The 14,979-nt window shown below is 47.0% G+C and overlaps 1 protein-coding gene across 2 annotated transcripts in view; it reads left to right on the top strand.

Annotated features, from left to right (window-relative positions):
• LOC121844930 (serine/threonine-protein phosphatase 2A 55 kDa regulatory subunit B gamma isoform-like) overlaps positions 1–14,979 on the top strand; it is a 42,825-nt gene that overhangs the window by 8,473 nt on the left and 19,373 nt on the right. For both annotated transcript variants that reach the window (XM_042315458.1, XM_042315457.1), the window contains exons 3-5: positions 1,112–1,295; positions 2,800–2,912; positions 3,325–3,502. In XM_042315458.1, coding sequence (XP_042171392.1) covers positions 1,112–1,295; positions 2,800–2,912; positions 3,325–3,502 — 475 coding nt within the window. The remainder of the gene's footprint in view (positions 1–1,111; positions 1,296–2,799; positions 2,913–3,324; positions 3,503–14,979) is intronic.

The raw sequence follows: 14,979 nt of genomic DNA, 5'->3' as shown, positions 1-14,979 counted from the left end.
GGTCGTAGAGTGGTCATATAGTGGTCATTGAATGGTCGTAGTGGTCATAGAGCTGTCATAGAGTGGTCATAGAGTTGTCATAGAATGGTCGTAGTGATCATAGAGTGGTCATAGAATGGTCGTAGTGGTCATAGAGTGATCATAGAGTGGTCATAGAATGGTCGTAGTGGTCATAGAGTGGTCATAGAGTGGTCATAGAATGGTCGTAGTGGTCATAGAGTGGTCATAGAATGGTCGTAGTGGTCATAGAGTGATCATAGAGTGGTCATAAAATGGTCGTAGTGGTCATAGTGGTCATAGTGGTCATAGAGTGGTCATAGAGTGGTCATAGAATGGTCGTAGTGGTCATAAAGTGGTCATAGAGTGGTCATAGAATGGTCGTAGTGGTCATAAAGTGGTCACAGGTCATGTCCTTGTTATCTCTACTTCCACCTAATGTGTTTACTTGTTCACCTTCACTGGCTGGTGTAGACTGGTCGTCAGTGTGGTAACTTAGCTAGTGTCTGGTCAGTATATCGTCAGTGTGCTAGCTAGTGTCTGGTCAGTGTGCAAGCTAGTGTCTGGTCAGTATATGGTCAGTGTGCTAGCTAGTGTCTGGTCAGTATTTCGTCAGTGTGCTAGCTAGTGTCTGGTCAGTATATCATCAGTGTGCTAGCTAGTGTCTGGTCAGTATATCGTCAGTGTGCTAGCTAGTGTCTGGTCAGTATATTGTCTGTGTCAGTGGTATGGAAGTGGTTACTATATCTTTATATTCTCTCTCCTCTCCTCTCCTCTCCTCTCCTCTCCTCTCCCTCTCCTCTCCTCTCCTCTCCTCTCCTCTCCTCTCCCTCTCCTCTCCTCCCTCTCCTCTCTCCCTCTCCTCTCCTCTCCTCTCCTCTCCTCTCCTCTCTCTCCTCTCTTCTGTCCTCCTCTCCTCTCCTCTCCTCTCCTCTCCCCCTCTCTCTCCTCCTCTCCTCTCCTCTCCTCTCCTCTCCTCTCCCTCTCCTCTCCTCTCCTCTCCTCTCCCTCTCCTCTCCTCTCCTCTCCTCTCCCCCCTACCTCCTCTCCTCTCCCCCCTACCTCCTCTCATCTCCTCTCCTCTCTTCTCCCCCTACCTCCTCTCCTCTCCCAGCCTAAAGGGGAGTTGGATCAGGTGGGGGAGACGGGTGAGTCGGGGGAGTATAATGTGTACAGTACCTTCCAGAGCCACGAGCCTGACTTTGACTACCTGAAGAGTCTGGAGATCGAGGAGAAGATCAACAAGATACGATGGCTGCCTCAACAGAACGCCGCCCACTTCCTGCTCTCCACCAACGGTGAGTAGACTAACTACCCATAATCCTCCTCTCCACCAACGGTGAGTGGACTAACTACCCATAATCCTTAGCTCCACCAACGGTGAGTAGAATAACTACCCATAGTCCTCCTCTCCACCAATGGTGAGTAGACTAACTACCCATAATCCTTCTCTCCACCAACGGTGAGTAGATTAACTACCCATAATCCTCCTCTCCGCCAACGGTGAGAAGACTAACTACCCATAGTCCTCCTCTATCAGAACACTACCCATTGTCCCCCTCTATCAGAATACTACCCATAGTCCTCCTCTATCAGAATACTACCCATATTCCTACTCTATCAGAATACTACCCATAGTCCTCTATCAGAATACTACCCATAGTCCTCCTCTATCAGAACACTACCCATAGTCCTCTATCAGAACACTACCCATAGTCCTCCTCTATCAGAATACTACCCATAGTCCTCCTCTATCAGAATACAACCCATAATCTTCCTTTCCATCAACTGTGAGTAGACCACACTACCCACAATTCCTCTTTTCCACCAACAGTCAGTAGACTACACAACCCATAATCCTCCCCTAGCAGAAGACTACCAATAAGTCCTCCTTTCCACAAACAGTGAGTGGACTACATTTCCCATAATCCTTCTTGCCACAAACTGTCAGTTGACCTCACTACCTGTAATCCTTCTCTCCACAAACAATCATTTGAGTTGATTACCAAAATCGTTCCCTAATAGAACACTGAGAATGGTAAGTAAACTACATGACCCATAATTCCCACTTCCTGGTCAACGCAAACTCACACATCAACTTGCATTCGCTACCATCAACATTCAGAAAAGAGGGAGACTATATTTGTAACGACTCTCTTCTATCTCCTCCTCTGACGAAGAGGTAGAACAAGGATCGGACCAAAATGCAGCGTGATGATGATTCATGATATATTTTAATGAAGGAAAACCTATACATACAGAAACTACAAAACTAACGAAATGAAATAATGAAATACTCTGATTGAGAACCTCAGGCAGCCATAGACTATGCTAGACACCCCTACTCAGCCACAATCCCAATACCTACTAAAACCCCCAATACCACAACACAACACAAAATAACCCCATGTCACACCCTGGCCTGACCAAATAATTATATAAACACAAAATACTAAGACCAGGGCGTGACAATATTATATTTGTAAATATATTATATTTAAATATTGTGCAACATCTTATAGTTGTGAATGTCCACTCCTCTCCTGGTGTTAATAAATGAAAAAGAGGAAACTGAATCGTTGACAGATGTTTCCTCCAGATTATATCATGACCCTGAAACTAACACAGATAAGAGCACTGTCAACCAGCCAGACTTGGTCTCAAACATTATCTCTGTGTGTGTGTGTGTGTGTGTGTGTGTGTGTGTGTGTGTGTGTGTGTGTGTGTGTGTGTGTGTGTGTGTCTGTGTCTGTGTGTGTGTGTGTGTGTGTGTGTGTGTGTGTGTGTGTGTGTGTGCGTCAGATAAGACCATCAAGCTGTGGAAGGTGAGTGAGCGAGACAAGCAACCGGAGGGCTACAACCTGAAAGATGAGGAGGGCAGGGTGAAGGACATCTCTACAGTCACATCACTACAGGTATACACACACACACACACACACACCTCTTGTTTTGTCCCTCATTCAGCCCATCCCCTGGTCCCTAACCCTCCCTCTCTCCCCCTCCCGCCCTCCCTCCCTCTGTCCCTCTCTCTCTCACCTCCTTCCCTCCTCACTCCCTCTCTCTCTCCCGTTCCCCCTCTCTCCCCCAACCGCCCTCCGTCTCTCTCTCTCTCCCACCCCTCTCTCACTCCCCCAACCCTCCCTCCTCTCTCTCTCTCTCCCTCCCTCCCTCTCTCACCTCCTTCCCTCCTCCCTCCCTCCCCTCTCTCACTCCCCCAACCCTCACCCCCAACCCTCCCTCCGATACCCCTCTCTCTCCCTCCCTCCCTCCCTCCCTCCCTCCCTCCCTCCCTCCCTCCCTCCCTCCCCCTCCCTCCCTCCCTCCCAGGTTCCTGTGTTGAGACCTACAGACCTGATGGTGGAGGTACGTCCTAGGAGGGTGTTCTCCAATGGTCATACCTACCATGTTAACTCCATATCGGTCAACAGTGACGGAGAGACCTACCTGTCAGCTGATGACCTGAGGATCAACATGTGGCATCTGGGGATCACAGACCGCAGCTTCAGTATCCTTCACTGGGAGAGGGACATACACACACATGTACAGAAACATGCACACACACACACACACATACACACACACACACACACACACAGGAAAGCAGACACACACACAAACATACACACACACAAACATACACGCACACACACACACACAGTTGTGGAGACCCACACACACAAACAGGAAAGCAGACACACACACACACACATACACACACACACACACACACACACACACAAGGAAAGGAACAGACACACACACACACACACACACACACACAGGGAAGCAGACACTACACACACACACACTGATTTGAGGTGCTGGACCGGTACTGTTTATATTGAGGTAGTGGACCTGGTACTGTTTATATTGAGGTAGTGGCCAGTACTGTTTATATTGAGGTAGTGGCCTGGTACTGTTTATATTGAGGTAGTGGACCGGTACTGTTTATATTGAGGTAGTGGCCCGGTACTGTTTATATTGAGGTAGTGGCCTGGTACTGTTTATATTGAGGTAGTGGACCAGTACTGTTTATATTGAGGTAGTGGCCTGGTACTGTTTATATTGAGGTAGTGGACCGGTACTGTTTATATTGAGGTAGTGGCCTGTTTATATTGAGGTAGTGGACCGGTACTGTTTATATTGAGGTAGTGGACTGGTACTGTTTATATTGAGGTAGTGGCCAGGTACTGTTTATATTGAGGTAGTGGTACTGTTTATATTGAGGTAGTGGACCGGTACTGTTTATATTGAGGTACCCAGTACTGTTTATATTGAGGTAGTGGCCCGGTACTGTTTATATTGAGGTAGTGGCCTGGTACTGTTTATATTGAGGTAGTGGTACTGTTTATATTGAGGTAGTGGACTGGTACTGTTTATATTATATTGAGGTACTGGCCCGGTACTGTTTATATTGAGGTAGTGGCCCGGTACTGTTTTTATATTGAGGTAGTGGCCTGGTACTGTTTATATTGAGGTAGTGGCCTGGTACTGTTTATATTGAGGTACTGTGAGGTAGTGGCCCTGGTACTGTTTATATTGAGGTAGTGGCCTGGTACTGTTTATATTGAGGTAGTGGCCTGGTACTGTTTATATTGAGGTAGTGGCCCGGTACTGTTTATATTGAGGTAGTGGCCTGTTTATATTGAGGTACTGGCCTGGTACTGTTTATATTGAGGTAGTGGCCCGGTACTGTTTATATTGAGGTACTGGCCTGGTACTGTTTATATTGAGGTAGTGACCCAGTACTGTTTATATTGAGGTAGTGGACTGGTACTGTTTATATTGAGGTACTGTTTATATTGAGGTAGTGGCCCGGTACTGTTTATATTGAGGTACTGGCCTGGTACTGTTTATATTGAGGTAGTGGCCTGGTACTGTTTATATTGAGGTAGTGGAGCTCCCCAATACTTTTGATCTGATATTCTATAAGAGGAACCGGAAGTAGAACATTTGAGGTGCCGGAACTCAGCTCTGTTGAGCTCCTGCCCAATCACCGACTCTATATGGCTCTGTGCCAGTCTTCCTGTTCAATCACTGACTCTCTATGGCTCTGTGCCAGTCTTCCTGACCAATCACTGACTCTCTATGGCTCTGTGCCAGTCTTCCTGTTCAATCACTGACTGGCTCTGCGCCAGTCTTCCTGTTCAATCACTGACTCTCTATGGCTCTGTGCCAGTCTTCCTGTTCAATCACTGACTCTCTATGACTCTCTATGGCTCTGTGCCAGTCTTCCTGTTCAATCACTGACTCTCTATGGCTCTGTGCCAGTCTTCCTTCCCAATCACTGACTCTCTATGGCTCTGTGAGTCTTCCTTCCCAATCACTGACTCTATATGGCTCTGTGCCAGTCTTCCTTCCCAATCACTGACTCTATGGCTCTGTGCCAGTCTTCCTGTTCAATCCAATCACTGACTCTAATCACTGGCTCTGTGCCAGTCTTCCTGTTCAATCACTGTCTTCTCTGTGCCAGTCTTCCTGACCAAATCACTGACTCTAATGGCTCTGTGCCAGTCTTCCTGACCAATCACTGACTCTCTATGGCTCTGTGCCAGTCTTCCTGCCCAATCACTGACTCTAATGGCTCTGTGCCAGTCTTCCTGTTCAATCACTGACTCTCTATGGCTCTGTGCCAGTCTTCCTGCTCTGTCTGTGCCAGTCTCTTCCCAATCACTGACTCTATACTGTGCCACTGACTCTCTGGCTCTGTGCCAGTCTTCCTGCCCAATCACTGACTCTCTATGGCTCTGTGCCAGTCTTCCTTCCCAATCACTGACTCTATATGGCTCTGTGCCAGTCTTCCTGACCCAATCACTGACTGTATATGTCTCTGTCTGTGCCAGTCTGTTCAATCACTGACTCTCTATGGCTCTGTGGTCTTCCTTCCCAAGTACTGACTCTCTATGGCTCTGTGCCAGTCTTCCTGTTCAGTCACTGACTCTCTATGGCTCTGCGCCAGTCTTCCTGTTCAGTCACTGACTCTCTATGGCTCTGTGCCAGTCTTCCTGCCCAATCACTGACCCTCTATGGCTCTGTGCCAGTCTTCCTGCCCAATCACTGACTCTCTATGGCTCTGAGTCTTCCTTCCCAAGTACTGACTCTCTAGGCTCTGTGTCAGTCTTCCTGCCCAAGTACTGACTCTCTATGGCTCTGTTTTCCTTCCCAATAACTGACTCTCTATGGCTCTGTGCCAGTCTTCCTGTTCAATCACTGACTCTCTATGGCTCTGTGCCAGTCTTCCTGTTCAGTCACTGACTCATGGCTCTGAGTCTTCCTGTTTCACTGACTCTCTATGGCTCTGTGCCAGTCTTCCTTCCCAAGTACTGACTCTCTAAGTCTTCCTGTTCAGTCTGACTGGATAGGCTCTGTGCCAGTCTTCCTGTTCAGTCACTGACTCTCTATGGCTCTGTGCCAGTCTTCCTGTTCAATCACTGACTCTCTATGGCTCTGTGCCAGTCTTCCTTCCCAAGTACTGACTCTATGGCTCTGTGCCAGTCTTCCTGTTCAGTCACTGACTCTCTATGGCTCTGCGCCAGTCTTCCTGCCCAATCACTGACTCTCTATGGCTCTGTGCCAGTCTTCCTGTTCAATCACTGACTCTATATGGCTCTGTGCCAGTCTTCCTGCCCAATCACTGACTGTATATGTCTCTGTGCCAGTCTTCCTGCCCAATCACTGACTGTATATGTCTCTGTGCCAGTCTGGGTAGGAAGGTCCAGATATAAGATCTTAATTTGAAGCAGTTTGATAAAGCAGGAAACTAATCTTGCAGTAACAGGAAATGTTTTGGGGCGGCAGGTAGCCTAGTGGATAGAGCGCTGGGCCAATAACCAAAAGGTTGCTAGATCTGTACGCTTGTTTACTCCATGTGTAACTCTGTGTTGTTGTCTGATCACACTGCTTTGCTTTATCTTGGCCAGGTCGCAGTTGTAAATGAGAACTTGTTCTCAACTGTCCGACCTGGTTAAATAAAGGTGAATTAAAAAATAAAATAACAAAAATATAACAAGTTTCAAATCTGTTGTTCTGCCCCTGAACAGGCAGTTAACCCACTGTTCCACTGTTCCTAGACCAGTTAACCCACTGTTCCTAGACCAGTTAACCCACTGTTCCTAGACCAGTTAACCCACTGTTCCTAGACCAGTTAACCCACTGTTCCTAGACCAGTTAACCCACTGTTCCTAGACCAGTTAACCCACTGTTCCTAGACCAGTTAACCCACTGTTCCTAGACCAGTTAACCCACTGTTCCTAGACCAGTTAACCCACTGTTCCTAGACCAGTTAACCCACCCACTGTTCCTAGACCAGTTAAACCCACTGTTCCTAGACCAGTTAAACCCACTGTTCCTAGACCAGTTAACCCACTGTTCCTAGACCAGTTAACCCACTGTTCCTAGACCAGTTAACCCACTGTTCCTAGACCAGTTAACCCACTGTTCCTAGACCAGTTAACCCACTGTTCCTAGACCAGTTAACCCACTGTTCCTAGACCAGTTAACCCACTGTTCCTAGACCAGTTAACCCACTGTTCCTAGACCAGTTAACCCACTGTTCCTAGATCGGTTAACCCACTGTTCCTACTGTTCCTAGACCGGTTAACCCACTGTTCCTAGACCAGTTAACCCACTGTTCCTAGACCAGTTAACCCACTGTTCCTAGACCAGTTAACCCACTGTTCCTAGACCAGTTAACCCACTGTTCCTAGACCAGTTAACCCACTGTTCCTAGACCAGTTAACCCACTGTTCCTAGACCAGTTAACCCACTGTTCCTAGACCAGTTAACCCACTGTTCCTAGACCAGTTAACCCACTGTTCCTAGACCAGTTAACCCAGACCAGTTAACCCACTGTTCCTAGACCAGTTAACCCACTGTTAACCAGTTAACCCACTGTTCCTAGACCAGTTAACCCACTGTTCCTAGACCAGTTAACCCACTGTTCCTAGACCAGTTAACCCCACTGTTCCTAGACCAGTTAACCCACTGTTCCTAGACCAGTTAACCCACTGTTCCAAGGCCGTCATTGTAAATAAGAATTTGTTCTTAACTGACTTGCCTAGTTAAATAAAAAAAAACATAAATACAACATTTTAATTATTATATGGACTATAATTATTGGACATGTTTGGTTGATACATTTTTCAGAATGAGATATCAAGTTTGACATTTCAAAGTGGAAATGACAAACGTGTGGGAGGCCTTTTAAACATCAAATTCGCGACAAGTTTAAAATGTCCTTAATTCGCAGGAAAGTTGTTCTGCAACAAGGTGATCAAATTACGCTCCTCCATCTGTAGGCTGTAGTGTTTAAACAGTTCAGTACCAGAGACCCAGTCGTTCATTCTGTCTGTTCAGTTGTTCTCCAACAAGGTGATCAAATTACGCTCCTCCATCTGTAGGCTGTAGTGTTTAAACAGTTCAGTACCAGAGACCCAGTCGTTCATTCTGTCTGTTCAGTTGTTCTGCAACAAGGTGATCAAATTACGCTCCTCCATCTGTAGGCTGTAGTGTTTAAACAGTTCAGTACCAGAGACCCAGTCGTTCATTCTGTCTGTTCAGTTGTTCTCCAACAAGGTGATCAAATTACGCTCCTCCATCTGTAGGCTGTAGTGTTTAAACAGTTCAGTACCAGAGACCCAGTCGTTCATTCTGTCTGTTCAGTTGTTCTCCAACAAGGTGATCAAATTACACTCCTCCATCTGTAGGCTGTAGTGTTTAAACAGTTCAGTACCAGAGACCCAGTCGTTCATTCTGTCTGTTCAGTTGTTCTGCAACAAGGTGATCAAATTACGCTCCTCCATCTGTAAGCTGTAGTGTTTAAACAGTTCAGTACCAGAGACCCAGTCGTTCATTCTGTCTGTTCAGTTGTTCTCCAACAAGGTGATCAAATTACGCTCCTCCATCTGTAGGCTGTAGTGTTTAAACAGTTCACGGTTTTGACTTGAGGTTATTATTTATAGGGGTGCCAGGTAGGTTGTGCCTACCAGAGAAAACATTAGTTTCTCCTTTTAGTTTGGGTGGGGATGAGTCCCATCTGGTCCGTCAAGTCTACACCAATACAAAGGACTTATGTAAAAGTCAGGATGGAAATAAACTTTTCATAAACCCTTAAAACATTGGAAAGAACTTCAAAAACAACTATATTCTTTTGCGTGGGTTGTATTAGCAACAACAATGATTACACACATATAATAATATCACAATGAGTTCTGGTTCCTCCAGAAATGTCCTGTACCTCGGGCCTAAAAAGAGTCCAGCCCGGTAAAGGAGTTCAGTGAACTCAAGTGACTTTTGTCACGCAATGTTTGTCCGTTCATTCCGTGTAGCGTAAACCCAGTATTAAACATACAATCAATATAACAATTATTTTACCACAGAACTTTAAAGCGTATCAACTCTTACTAAGTCCTCAACTACAACTAACTACATAAATCAAAGTATACATCGCATCAAAACAAATGAAATACCGTATACAAAAAGGTGGTAGTCAGTCGGTCAGTCAGACAATCCAATCCGCCAATAGATCTCCAGCGGAGAAAGGCCACGAAGAACGGAGAGGTGTAGTCCATGGACGCAAAGAGTGGATCCGATCCTGGGTAAACTCTCTTAGGCTACAAAACACACGTTTAACGGCAACAAAACAAACGGAATAGAGAAGCTTCGGCACTGAGGGTTGAACACATCCTCATTCACGTCTCCATCACAACCCCCCTTTTGCGCAGCTGATGCTGGCTATTTAATTGGGAATTAAAGGGAAAGCGCCCTATTGGAAGGAGCTGCACTGAGACGGTTCAGAATAATTCAGGGCCGTCACACACCCCTCCCCTGGAAAAAGCCGACCATTGCCCTGGAAGGCACATCTTGGTCGGGGAAACCGAGAAAGGTCTCATCGCTTTCCTCTACAAAAATATTCATGACTTTTTGGAGCTCACGCTCCTCAGCTGAAGGATCACAGGCCTTAAGGTGTGAGACTTCTGAGTCTGGGAATCCAAGAAAAGTCTCCTCACTTTCCTCTTCAAAGATATCCAGGACCTTGCGGCGCTCAATCGCCTCCAATTCCTCAGCCGAGGGGTAACAGGCCTTAAGGCGTGAGACATGGACAACGCGCATATCTTCACCTGTGTCCTCTTTCACCACTCGGTAGTTCAAAGGGCCCATCTGCTCCACAATCCTATATGGTCCTTGCCATTTAGGAGCGAGCTTGGCAGAGAAGAATTGTTCAGCTTTCGAGTAAGGATGAGAGCGAAGCCACACCCGATCACGAAGCTGGAACTGCATGTCTCGTCTGTTCTTATCATAATTTCTCTTCTGCTTGAGTCGAGCCTGGATCGTGTTCTTTGAGACAAGAGCTCTCAAGTCGTGGAGATGGACTACCTGGTCATAGCAAGCAGCGTCTGGAGTAAGCTGCTGGGGCTGTAGCACCATATCCAAGGGTCCTCGGAGAGGACGACTTAGGTTCAGCTCTGCAGGTGTGACTCCAGTGGACTCTTGCACAGCAGAATTCAGGGCAAATCGAAACTCGTGAAGGTGCTTGTCCCAGTGTTTGTGCTGGGTCCCTACATAGGAAGCAATCATCGTCTTCAAGGTTCGATTTACTCTCTCAGTGAGATTGGTCTGTGGGTGATAGGCCGTGGTCAACTTCTGTCTCAGGTTCCATCTTTGGCAGGTCTCCTCAAAGAGATCAGAGACAAATTGGGAACCTCGATCAGACAGGATGTAATCAGGCACTCCCCAGCGAGTCAGGATCTCTTTCGTAAGGATGTTAGAGACGGTCCTTGCTGTGGCCTGACGCAGGGAAAATAGCTCCACCCACTTTGAATAATAATCAACAAAAACAAGCATGTACACATTCTGATTGGAGCTTCTAGGAAATGGACCCATCAAATCCACTCCTAACATTTCCCAAGGTCGGGTAACCACCGTTTGCTGCAACTTGCCAGCAGGCTTTCTACCTTCTGGTTTGTACATTTGACAAACCTGACAGTTTCGGATGTGCGACTTCACATCCATGCCCAGATTTGGCCAGTACAGTAACGCTTGCAACCGCTTGTAGGTTTTAAACCTGCCCAAATGACCAGCTAATGGGTCTTCATGGAAATGTTGAAGCAGTTGAAGGCGTAGAGTTTCAGGTATGTACATTTGGTAGAGTGTTCTGTGAGGTAGTTGTACAACACGGTAGACTTTGTCTTCAATGATGGTCAGCTTTGTGGTAGGATTGACCATCTTTTCTCCATCTTCCAGGATAGTCTGGTACAAAGCCTGTACTTCTGGATCATCCTGTTGGGCTTTCCATATGGCCTCATCAGAGATGGGAAAGTCCGTTTTGGGCGAGTCTCGACTGCTTGACAGGACAGTAGCACATGTAAGAGGAGGGCCACCGTTATCACAAGCAGGAGCTCTGGACAAGGCATCTGGAACAGTGTTGTATTTTCCTTTCCTGTATTCTACTGCAAAGGTGAACTCTTGCAACCGTAGAGCCCATCTTATGAGTCTGGTACTTGGTTTGTTGGTCTTGAACACCCACACAAGGGAGGAATGGTCAGTGACCACAATGAAGTGTCTTCCCTCCAGGTAGTACCTCCACTTTTCCAAAGCCCAGACAACTGCAAGGCACTCTTGCTCGGTTGTGGAGTAGTTCCGTTCTGCTCCATTCAATGTCCGACTGGCGAACGCTAGCACTTCTTCAGTGCCAAGTCCAGTCTGTTGGACTAGGACAGCACCAAGTCCAACATCACTTGCATCAGTGTAAACAACAAAAGGGCAATCAAAGTTGGGATGACCTAAAATGGGAGGTGTGACGAGGTGTCGTTTCAGGGTTTCAAAGGAGGTCTGGCACTCTGCCGTCCATTGGAATTTCACTCCTTTTCGCTTCAACGCGTTGAGGGGTTCTGCCACCTGGGAGAAGTTCGACACAAACCGATGGTACCATCCAGCCATACCAAGGAACCGTTGAAGGGCCTTGAGTGTGGTTGGCACAGGGAAGTCTTGTACAGCCTTCGTCTTTTCAGGATCCACATGAATGCCGTCAAAAGACACAATATGGCCAAGGAACTTCAGGGAGGTTTGGCAGAAGTTGCTCTTCTTCATATTCAAGGTCAGACCAGCTTCTCTTAGCTTGTCCAACACTGCTTGAAGATCTTGAAAGTGTCTTTCTCTGTTCTGAGAGTAGATAATTATATCGTCCAGGTAGACGAAACAGATCTTCCCTTTGAGCTCACCTAACGCAATCTCCATGAGTCTTTGGAAAGTGGCAGGGGCATTCTTTAATCCAAAGGGCATCACCTTAAAGGAAAACAAGCCCTCAGCACAGACAAAAGCAGTCTTGTCCTTGCTTTCCTGGTCCATCTCAACCTGCCAATAACCACTATTGAGGTCAAGGGTAGTGAACACAACAGCGCCAGACAATGACTCCAGGATCTCGTGGATGGTGGGAAGAGGATAGGCATCAGTCTGGGAAACATTGTTGGTCTTCCTATAGTCCACACAAAATCTAAGACCACCAGTCTTTTTTGGGATGAGGACAACAGGAGCAGCCCAGGGAGAGGAGGAACGTTCTATTATATCTTGTGTTAACATATCATTAATGAGTCCCTTTTGGATGATTAGCTTCGCTGGGGACAAACGATATGGCTTTTGCTTGATCGGCATTTCCTGTGTAAGGAATATTTTGTGCTTCAGGAGCCCTGTGCGTCCTAGCTTTGAAGTACATACATCAGCATTATTCTGCAGCTGTTCCAACAGCCTTAACTCCTCTGGCTGTTCCAGCTGAGCTCTTCTCACAGCCTGTAAAAGGAGATCGTCAGAAGGATTATCAAGGGTTAGTGGTACCGGAGCAACGGCAGAGAAGAGTGCCACATTTGAACCCCAATCATGTAACTTCATAGCTTCTGATTGGAAGAAATGCTTCTTGCTCGGATTGTATGGAAACCAGTAGCAATTGTGTGCGATATCAATCTGGACACCACTGAAGTACATGAAATCAATTCCCAACACTACAGGAAAAGCAAGGTTCTTGGTTTGTAGGATAACAGAAGGAATCATATAGGAGCGGTTACACAGGCGGAACTCTACCTCACTCCATCCAAGTGGTCGTCTAGCCTCACCATCAGCCAGATAGAGTGGACCTTCTGTCCACGGCTTCAAGTTGTATTGTGGACCTTTAACCTCCTTCCACAGTTTCTCATTGAGCAGTGTGTAGGATGACCCAGTATCCAAGATGGCTCTTCCTGTCCATGGGCCTATGGACAGGGGTAACACCAGTTGGTGCGGTATTAACTGAAAGGAAGGGGATGTCGATGGGGGGGCGTAGGCAGTGACTCTTGGAGTTTCCGCTCTGGTTAAAGCACCCAGAGTAGGATGGTCATTCCTGCGAAGAGAGTTAGGTGTGTTGGCCTGTTGTGATTTGTAGTTTCTGGAAGGGTTTACTTGATACGGTCTTGGACATGTAGCTGAAGAATGTCCCTTTTGGCTACATCTCCAACAGAACATGAGAGGGGTCTCGGCTGGAGACTCTGGCTGTTGTTGATGGTCTGTCTTGGGTAACTGTTTGGGTGTCTGTTTCTTTCTCTGGTCATATTGCTGTTGGCATTCTCTGTCCTTCTCAAACTGCTGTCCCAAGCGAACCAGTCCATTGACAGTGGTGACTCGTTCTCGGAGTTGACTGGCTAGTAGTGGGTTGATGTTCTTCAAGATCAATTTAATGACCTCTTCCTCCTCAATGCCAGGTTTCCACCTTCTGCACAGGGAGTGGTAACCGTATGCAAAGTCACGGATACTCTCTTTCTCGCTTTGCACTCGATTCCTGACTCTGTCTGCCAGCTCATCTGTGTAGTCCTCAGACAGAAATGCAGAGGAAAACTTGGCCTCAAAGTCAGCCCAGGAGGTAGTGGTGAGACGTGCCACATCCCACCAGTCTCGAGCTGTCCCATGCAACACATTCCTCAATGTGGCAAGGAGTTCTTCGTCAGCCAGGGGATTGAGGGCAAGAAAGTCACAACATCTTTCTAGATACATTAGCGGATCAGGACTGTCATCTTTTTTCCCAAAGGTGGGAAATTGCAATTTAATGGGCATCGCCCCCACATGACGACGTCTACTCATATCACCATGAACAAACGAGCTAGGAGGGATTGAGGAAGTAGAGGGGGAGGGTGTTATCGGACAATGAAAATGAACACCAGGATGCATGGTAGATTGCATCCTGCAAGGGGTGGCTGCAGCATGGCCTTGTCTTGGCTGTTCAGAGGTGCCAGCTTGGCCCTCAGTGGTCTGAACAGAAGTGGACACCAGGGAAACTCTGTGTAAGGAGTTGTGCCTAATGGAGGCCATGTCCACAGACACGTCATCCAACATTTTAACACAATTAGAGAGTTCTGTCTGCAAGTGGCCTACAGTGTTAACCATGGGAGAAAACACAGAATTAACGTCCTTGAGGACCTCAGTGTGGTGATGTTGCAGGCGCCATTGGAGAGTGGCAGTGAGTTGGTTTCGTTGGTAGTCAAACTGCCTGTCCATGGCACCAGTAATTTCCCGTCTTCCACTCTCACTGAGCTCTGTCAGCGTGTGGGTTAGAGTGCTCAGTGAGTTTCTGAATTCCATGGCACTCTGTTGTTGCTCTTCCCTCAGACATTTGAAATTATGGTGGATAAGAGTTTGGAGATGTTGTTGAGTCCGACGAATATCAAGGATGTCACCTTGAAGTTGTAGGACTACAACCTCTGGAGATAAACCAGACAATGGAGGAAGGTTGGGTGTCAGAGGGAGGGCTAGCTCAGTACTTCCACACAGATCCATGTCAATAAGTGAGTAACTGGTTAGACCTCCTGTGGCCTGTGGTCCAGACCGAGCATTCAGATTCCCAGGGCTCTGGCCCAAATCAACTCCATTATCTCCATTCACCTTAAGATTTGTATTGTCAGCTTGATGGTCAGAATGGCCCTGTGTATTCCCATTGACAGGTATGACATGGATGAGCACATTATC

Source organism: Oncorhynchus tshawytscha, unplaced genomic scaffold (assembly GCF_018296145.1).
Source record: "Oncorhynchus tshawytscha isolate Ot180627B unplaced genomic scaffold, Otsh_v2.0 Un_contig_1839_pilon_pilon, whole genome shotgun sequence".
In the NCBI taxonomy this organism is placed as follows: domain Eukaryota; kingdom Metazoa; phylum Chordata; class Actinopteri; order Salmoniformes; family Salmonidae; genus Oncorhynchus; species Oncorhynchus tshawytscha.
The sequence above is the reverse complement of the archived record's forward strand: the minus strand, read 5'-3'. Positions and strand labels throughout refer to the sequence as shown.